This window comes from Xiphias gladius, chromosome 5, assembly GCF_016859285.1.
Source record: "Xiphias gladius isolate SHS-SW01 ecotype Sanya breed wild chromosome 5, ASM1685928v1, whole genome shotgun sequence".
NCBI classification, from domain to species: Eukaryota; Metazoa; Chordata; class Actinopteri; order Istiophoriformes; family Xiphiidae; genus Xiphias; species Xiphias gladius.
This window is the reverse complement of record NC_053404.1, coordinates 6,983,915-6,993,604: the sequence shown is the minus strand read 5'-3', so window position 1 is coordinate 6,993,604 and position 9,690 is coordinate 6,983,915. Positions and strand designations below refer to the sequence as shown.

The 9,690-nt window shown below is 37.7% G+C and overlaps 1 protein-coding gene across 1 annotated transcript in view; it reads left to right on the top strand.

Moving 5' to 3' along the window:
• The window catches only part of plppr5b (phospholipid phosphatase related 5b), an 88,468-nt gene that overhangs the window by 62,078 nt on the left and 16,700 nt on the right, over positions 1 to 9,690 (top strand). Inside the window, exon 6 of the mRNA XM_040127348.1 lies at positions 8,825 to 9,001. Coding sequence (XP_039983282.1) covers positions 8,825 to 9,001 — 177 coding nt within the window. The remainder of the gene's footprint in view (positions 1 to 8,824; positions 9,002 to 9,690) is intronic.

Below are 9,690 nucleotides of genomic sequence, written 5' to 3'. Positions count from 1 at the left end.
ATAAAACTACAGTAATTGAAAAAGCCCAGAGTAAAATATCTCTTTGAAATGTTTTTTAAATCCTGCTAAATATATTAACACAGCAGCCTGCGTTGGTTCCACAGCACAGTGGCCGTGTGTATCTGTCTGAGCAGGTCCCCCTCAGTAATACCACAGGACACCATTTGAACTTGACAAGACAGAGAGATTGATGTCTGACACATCACTGAAGGGAGGGCGAGCTGCTCAGTCTCATCTCCCCAGATTGAATTTTTCATGTCATACCCTCCATTTAGCTGATAAGCCTCGGATCTAGTAAGCATGCCAACAGCTGTGTGTGTGTGTGTGTGTGTGTGTGTGTGTGTGTTGTACAGCGGTCAACTAGTAGCTTGTTCTGTGCATTTACGTATAACATTGATAGTATGTGATAGCTCAATCATGCCACAAGCCTCACAGGGAGAAATCACCTTGACCTGGTGAAGGGCGGGCATATACACACACATCACAGTATGACCCTGTCCGACCTGACAGTTGTGAGAATAACACAAATCATGACAGTAGGACGAGGGATGAGCACAGATATGTTGATGGACAGTTGCTCTCTTCAAACCTGGGTCCAAAGGCCACAGATGCACACTGACCACATAACCAAATAAAAAAATATACCCCCCATAGGGCACTCACAAAACCTGTAGCATGCAAGAGCAACAAAGTGCAGAGCACTTCTTCAACTCAGTCACTGGAAAAAAATAAATACTGACACTGATGACATCATTGCTTTCCAAACTGGAGCTGGGCAGACTTTTTCACATTATAAGAATATCAGTAATAGCATTGGCGTCAGCAATAATAATACCACTAATGATTACAGTGATAATTTATTATTTGGGCCATATTAACAATATATTTAGAATACAGTATTTGACTCTCATTTGTGCAGGTGTGAACTAATATTTTCTGAGTTTATTACCTGGACTGCTTCGGTTTGGTGTCTTCATGACTTACCATGCACCTCAGTGGGAGGAGCAAAGGATGTGGTGATACCAATCCAGCAGTGCAATGGAATCTTGGTGCCAAAAATGAGTACATCTGGCATGGTCTGTTACCTGCCTACTCAGAGCAGGGTGACAGCTCAGTGCACTTTTGTTCCATAACGTTTTGGTCACTTTATTTGGTGAAGTCATACCCATATAAAACTCTCTGAAATCACACAAACCCTTTTTTCGTGTGTTGGTCATCTTTACTGTTTCATTATAAATTCTTCATCCAGGTGATATGTGATCACACAGAAAATATAAAGTTTAATTGCCATTATGGTTTTAATGTAAGATAGACAGAATAAAAATTAATAGGTGATTCATACCAACATTTGTAATACACAACAATTAGTAGACTATACTGAAGGCTTTTCCTTTACTCTGGTGACCCTCAGCCATCTGAAGGCAGCAGGTATCTGTTCCATCTGCAGTCTCTAAATGGAGTTATAACATCACTGTGAAAACACAAATACGCATAGCAGACGCCGATGCAAAATAACCACAGAAAACTCCTATAGTTATATGCATATCTAACTTAGTTGGTTATGATTAATAATTTTGCACAATTTCAAGTGCAAATCAACAGGCATATTGGTGACTGGTACATAGAGAAGAGTTCACACAGTACCATGAATAGGCATATAACTCCCTCAAGACCATCCGTTCCTACCAATCCTTTCCAAAACTCAGGGTAACTGGAACAACAACAGTGTACGTCATCTTATTTTTATTAAGTCTGCCCAAAGTACTACCTGGAGCTCTGCATTTTTAATTTTATTACAGACAGATGTGTGGCTGTGATGAACAACATGATGTGATAAAGATTGTTCAAGTTAAATTTTATAGTTGTGTTCCCAGGAACAAAACATTCCCAAAATGACAGTTGTTATTCTGAATTAAACTTAAAATAATTTCAGAAATAAAAAATGAAATACAACACACAAAACACTAGACTGCATTTTTTGTTCTACTTTTATTCTATTTATGCTACTACAGTGGTATTTAATGGCAGATGGTTAATGTATGGATCAGTATGATGTAATTTCTATTCGCCTACTGTTACAAAAGGAAAACATGGTGACTCTTTAACATGTTCAGAACTACGAATTTATCTTAAAAAGGGATCAGCATCTGCTATTGGCAGTATACTTGAGCTGCTGTATAGTCATATACACTCAGTTGGCATTTTATTATGCAGTCTATTAGAGCCCTGCAATAGATCCTACCTTCCAGACTGCTATAATGTTCAATTTTTGTTGAAACTGTTTAAGGGAGGTGTTGATTCAACTTTCTGATCATTTTGGAGGCTGCACATGGACAGGTGTTTCTATTATTTTGTCCACCCCATTTATATCAGTGAGGGTAGGCCAAATAACAGAAACACCAGGCTGTATAATGCAGTACAGTTCAACGATACCACACACTACACTGTTCATATCATACAGTTGAATCAAAACCCACCCAATGATTTCAATAAAAACTGTGCCTTATAACCTTCATGCAGGTAGGATTTATGCAGTACTGTTGTATTAGACTGTATTTGTTTTAGCTAGGTGGAGCTAATAAACTACTAACTGAGTGTTTATTCATATGTGAATCTCAGGGTCTCACAGCACCTTCATTCATCTGTTAATGGAGAGGAAGTATACTGTATATAGAACCTTGCACAATGCTCTCTGAAACCACTGCCACTCTGCAGCCATTTTACACTATAAGTGGAACAACATGATTTTTAAGTCCCGAATAATCAAAAAACATGAAGAATAAATTAAGTGGAGGGCGAGAAATGGAGACATTTGATCTGCCTTGGAGGAGATTGTGCACTAATGAAAAATACAATTAGGCCCTTAGAGGCTCTCTACTGACTCAACAAAAAGGTTGCTGATTAGAGTCAAACAGACATTTCCTTTGGTCTATATTTGTCTCATTCCCTCTCTCTGCCCCTTGTTCCTCCATCTTCCCCAAGGTTGATATCATGGCACTAAATAAGGCAAGACTGGATATTAACATGCATGTATCACATGGTTGACGTCACAAGTAGACGTCTACTTGTATTGAATGCACTTCTGTAAGACCTTATAACTACAAGGCGTTCAGATTTAGAAGATGCGCTTTGAGCTGTGAGAAATAAGCCCAGTCATGCTGACTCATAGGTCTACAGCTGTTTGACAAAATACATTTATTCAAATTAAAATGAATTACACTGTAAATAAATTATATATAGTTATTATGTGGTGCATCTGTTCCACCTCCAGAGCTGCAGGTTGTTTTATGTCATTTCAGCAGCCAGAGAGAGCCAAACATCTGACTAACAGTACAGTACCAGAGGCGCCACTCCTCCATCATCCAGAAATGTTACATAACTAGTCCAAGGTCTTTAAAGGTTTTAACATTAGTGAGTTTAACACTCCCTTGTTTCATCGTATTATCTCATTATTAACACATATGAATGCTGAACATTGGGGGAAAAAAAGAGGAAAAAAAATTATCTCAGCTTTGAAATACAAGTAACCTGTGATGAGGTTTGGGACCCTGACTTCAAGTTCAAAATTTGTATCCTGTTGTTGTTGGCATGACAGGGAATGATGAGGAAAGGTGCAGCACAGACAGACAGAGATAACGTTACATAGCACTCTCTCATACATACTGTACAAAATCATTCTTATTCACACAAATTAAATTCCTGGCTCTCCTCCCTAGACTGTTAATTGATTTTGACCTCCAGATTCATAATATTAAACATATTTGAAATTAAATTTGCTTAGTTCTTTAAGAAACTATTTATCCTATTTTTCAGTTGTTGTTGGAGGTGGTTACACAGATAACTATTCTCTTTAAGTGGAGGCTCTCTGTTGCTGTTCTTAGTTTATTACTGGTGCACTAAAGTAGAATTACAATCAAGTATATCCATCACAAGTATCCATTTATACTGTCTTGTTACTAAAAGTTATTTCATACCTTCCAGATCATCAGTTTCCTCATGGCCTGGTAATAAATATTGTGTTGCCAGATACAGGTTTGCAACCTGTAGCCCATAGTTGTTAAACACTGATACAAGTGACCAGGCTCAGTTAAAATGTTGACTCAAATAGTAATAAATAAGATGCACACAATAGTTGTGAATAGGATAAATTCATTGTTGGTTTGGCTCTGCATTTGTTATTTGTTAATAAGAGAAATATAGAAAATCACCAGACTTACCCTTTAAGATGTTAGATCAGCCAACACAGATATTAGTTACTGTTCAGGTTTGCTTTACAATTGCGTACATTGTTTTTAGTAGTGACAGAGGTTCATGTCCAATTTTTCATGTTCACTCTAATCATTAGAACATTTGCTGTCATATTAAGAGCTGCGCTCAGATCATCATTAGTCTTGAAACATTGTTTTTTTTATTTCTATTGAATAAGTAATGAGTCTGGGGGTTTGGGAATACTGATTTTCATCTTTGTGAGCAATGTCTTCAGTTTTTATCCAAGAAAATATCACAGAAATTTGCATTAAAAGACACATCGCAAACATGGAACCAAACCAATTACAATACATTTTGTGAAGTATTTCCTGATTTGTGACAAGTTTTATTGCGAAACTAAATTCGATGCATTTTATTTGTGAAATGGTCTCAACTGTGACCATTTTCTACCGTTTTCAAGTCAGGTGATGACTTGAAAACGGTAGACTTATCTAATGACATTGATGTACTCATATATAATCGAGGGATTTTATAATTGGCTTTCTTGTTGTGCTGTAACTTTACAGATTAGTGTGCAGGCTTTATGATAATGATGTATTATTTACAGCAGCTCATCCGAGGCCCAGGTGGTCACGAGAGGAGGAGGAAATAAGAGGAGGAGGAGAAGGAGAAGGAGAGGAGGATGATGCTACAGGTCCTATCTCCCCACCTGACACACTCTCTCTCTCTTACCATTTCTCTTTGCAAAGTCAAATAACTCAGTTGAAAGAAGGGATGTCCTGATGACAATGTTTGCTCCTGATCCTTTAATATTAAGTACATGCCAGTTCTCAGATAGATTTGTTTTAGCTATAACAAGTACACATTATAGTACTAAAGCATTTTAATTATGATTGATAACAGAATAGGTCTACTTTAAAGAGTAACTTAACAGGCCGAAAAGCAGTGTTAGATTACCCTCTCTAGCTGAAAGTTTCAAGTCAGACCCCTGACCACAGCCAGCATCACTGCTAGGTGTGGTTTGATGTGCTCTAAGGATATCCAAATGAAGCTTTTATTTTTTTTCCCCAATTCAAGTTCATATATATATTGGGTGGCTACCAAAACAGCTGTGTTACAGGTGTAACCTGATGAATCTGACACTCATTTTTTTCCACAAGTTACTTGATCCAAATACTGAAGGACCTAGTTCAAAACATTTAAGCTGATATGTTTAAATTATTGAGTGCATATGAATGAAAGTTTAACTGGAGATTGTGACTCAGATGAGTGGTCAGCTAAATGTTTTACTGGAGAAGACTCCTCACTATGTTAGATCTAGAAAGATCTAGAAACACTCAGTCTACTATGATTGGACAGTGGCTTTACAGAGTGGAGCTTCTTCCCTCACAATTGATCTTTGGTCGCGTAGAGATGCACAAACCATTTTGTTCAAGTTACTCACTGAATTAACATTAATTAGCGACAGCCAATGTAACCTGCCACCGATTAAGCTAGTCATTTTAAATGGTGAAAGCGACGTTCAGGGTGGGCTGAAAATGAGAAGCTGCTACCTGAAATGTTTTCTCAGCTGATCTTCTGTTAATGATCAAGAGAGAGGAGAGATTATTTGGTACAAGTGTCAGGGCTAGTGAATCTGTGTGTACCTTTTACATGTCCATCCATAAGTGTACTAAAACTGTTTAGTTAAGGTTAGGGAAAGTTGTGTCCTCTTTCCTCTCTTTTACAACTATATAATCCTATCTGCTCTCTCTCTCTTTCTTCCTCTCCCCTCCTCTCCTCTACTCTGTTTTCATTATCCTCTTATCTCCTTCTTCTTATCAATTTTTTTTCATCTCCTCTCCAGCTCTCCTCCCCCCTCACATCTGCTCCCCACTTTTAACTCCTCTCCTCTCTCCTTCCCCTTCTCTCTGTGCTTTTCACCTTCTCTCCTCCTCTCTTCACCTCACTGCACTTATTTGTTATGTCTCTCTCCCTCTGGGCACCATCCTCTCCCTCTGCTTTCTTTCTTTTCTGTTCTTCCTCATCTGTATTCTATCTGTTACTCTCCATCTGCTTCTTTCTTGTTGTTTTTTTTTTCAAACCATCATATTTTTTTTCCTGCACTTTCAGTACTAAGTCTGCCAGCGCTTCTTCAAATATAGTTGAGAAAATAGAAAGATGCCCTAAGGAGAGACTTAACATATCAGCTCATATTTACATGAGGTCACAGCTGTCTGGTGGCATTTCACCACAGAGTTTTTAATAAACATTAGGAGCACTGGAAGGAAATTCAGAATATTATTTAAAGTCGAGCTAAAATAATTTAGCTTTTCAGCATTCTCCTTTCAGGAGAATATTTTGAGTGTGGAAAAGGTTTTTATCTTTATAAACATCGCTGGAGATGCAGTATGAGTTGATTCATGTTTCCTGACGTCACATGACACTTTTTACTTTATGCAGTCATCTACATGCTGACACAGCCTTTATGAGCAAAACATCCCAATTTTTTACATCAGCTGTCAAACAAATAAGCACGAATCACCTGCTTCATCACAAATTTTAATACTGAAAATTTAACATTTATGCGCAAAACCTGTGTTCATAAATCACAGGGAACAGTATGTTTTAGACACAGTATAAAGTAGGGATATTTGGTATGTAAAACTCCAGATATTACACCCAAATTGAATTAACAAAGTCCTCAAGACTCAAGATTGCTTGTATGATGAGTTACAGGATGCATCAAATCTCATGCAATTTAACTGTAAAATAAATATGTCAAACACAGTCTAAACACATGGATCTGTAATTAATTAATTTTATGAAACAGAAATCTAATTTTCCAACCAACATGTCATTAATGGACTAAGGCCACTTAAGTTAAAATGTTACTGCAGGAATTACTTAGAGCTGCTTTCTTAGATTTGTTGGCAACTTGGGTCCAACAGAACAAGCTGAAAACTACACATCCAACGTTGCCAATTCACATATTATGTTATATATTATTTTACAGTGTGTTACATATTGCTTTTATTCTTTTGAATTTTATTTCTGTCCATCAGATGAATGAGTACAATATCGAGTTTGCAGGCCATAAAAACCAAAACAGTGATCTTAAAGAAGCTAAAAGGCTCTGCAGAGCTGAGGGGAACTGCAGAGTTTGGTGCTGATTCTCTGTGGGTTTGTTACTACAAGCGACCCCTTTTCAACAAGTCCTCAGAAGTAATCAACAAAATATGTCATTGCCTTTCAAAATAACATACACTATATGAACATGTTCTGATCTCTATTAAACATTATTTGTCAGCATCCTCCAGGGACCGTTACAAAAATTATTCATATATGCCAGTGTTGTGGTTAAAGGTGCTATTTGTAAGTTTTTGCGTTTGCTACATTGCCATTGTTAACATTAATAGCTGTTTACTTTCCAGTCTAGAAGAAATGCTGCGAGTTCAGCATCAAACTTTATTCCTTTACTTGCCAAGAGCTGCCTCCTGCCGTGGAAAGAAAAGCCAATGTTAACTCTTGTTTTGCCTCTATTTCTATCACTTCTTTTCTTCTACTGAGGTTAACAGGCTAGCCAGCTAGCCCCAGTCCGTCTCGTCTCGTAATATTATTTTGCAATTGTGAGTCATTGTAGTGTGCAGTCTGTCCTCAGTTTAACATGAAAGGATGAAGAAGCAGTGCTGCCCAGAGGGCGTATTCTAACCTCTTGTCTTATAAGGGAAACAATGGCTGAAGCTCTTGGCAAGCGACCACTATCACCACCACCACCACCCACTCCCGGCAAGAAACCATGTTCGGCAGCAGAGAAAACTTACATATAGCACCTTTTAAGGTTCGGTTAGGTTTAGGCTCAGAACCTATTGATTAAGTTTAAGAAATGATTGTGGTCATGGGTAAAACAAAATAACGTTAATTGTCCATAGATAATCGGAAACAAACAGTGGTTTCCAGTGTTAAAATCACAGGTTTTGGTAACCCATCCATCCACCTTGACCTCCTCCCTAAAAGATATTGTTACTCTAAAATAACACCATGCTACCTCTTTGCTCCTGACAGCCAAGACTCATAATTCACAGCCACTAGTGGTCACTTGTTAGTTAAGTGCAAACAGCAAAAAGATTGTTTAAGGCATTTGATCAAATGACAAATGCTGTATTTTTTCTTGTGAGGACAGTCACAACCTGTCACATTACATGCAGTCAGTTTTTTTTTTTTTTACGTTAACATTGGTAATGTGAAAAAATATAGAATATTGATTTGCAACTTTTAGCTACCTTTAAATATGGAATCTCTCTTTTTTTTTAAATTAAAAAAATACCCAAATTCTTTCTCTTGATTATTAAATATGCACCCTGGGTAGGCTTAACAGGTACCTCTAGAAAATTTAGAGATACCTCATTGATGGTAAGTGACTGTTTTGAGTTTGGATTCATCAGTAAAATGTGTTCTAATGATGAAAAAAATATAGGTAAAAGTTTGGCTAAATTACTTGACTTCTTGATGTATTTAATTGCTGCCAGTCAAGTTAATATTGAGCCAATGAAGGCAGAACAGAACAGAACCAGTGAATTTACACAAAGCTAAAAAATTCAGATGATTTAATCCTTGCTTCGCTCTTCCCTGGCAGATGTATGTGACCTGCACGGTGCAGGCGAAGGGCACTCGTTTGGCCAAACCGGTGCTGTCTCTCGGGCTCATCTGTCTGGCCTTCCTCAACGGTCTGAACCGTGTGGCTGAATACCGCAACCACTGGTCGGACGTCATCGCTGGCTTTATCCTTGGCACTGCCATTGCCACTTTCCTGGTGAGACTCACGTTCACAAACGTTATATGTGGTGCTGTATGTTTGTGTAGGACAGAGGGATTGAGGGGTGTGGAGTGTTTGATATGACACATAATGAAACATGTCCAGCTGCTGGGATGATGGTATTTCAGTTGTATGTACTACACGTACTATGCGTACAGACAGACACAGGTAAAACAAATTCTCACATGGTAACTGGGGACTTTAACCTCATATCTCTCCCTTTCCTGGTAGTCTTTTAATAGGAGCCGGGGGGAAAATTGTTATTTGTATCCTCAATTCACGGAATCCAAATTGATTATTGAAAGTTGTTAATAACATAATGTTGGCAGAAGTGAAAGGTCTATGGAAGATTTAAAACAAGTCCAACAAAACAATAAATTGATGCGATGAAATGTAGCTCCTTTTAATGTGTGCACTGTCATTATGTGTGTCATAATTAAATGAAAAACATGTTAAAAAGGCTTTTTGTCTCAGATTTTCGTCTTCAATAACTGAATTCATTGTTTTTCATTGTGACATGAATTTTCCATGCTACATTAAAATCAAATCACAACACATAAACAAATCAGTCACAAGCTCCGCCCACTGTTCTGCCCCTAAACTGTAATTGAACAGTTGATTGGTTTCAATTTTGGAGTGGATTATGTTTTCCTCTCAATAAAGAAAAAGAACACTACACTGAACAG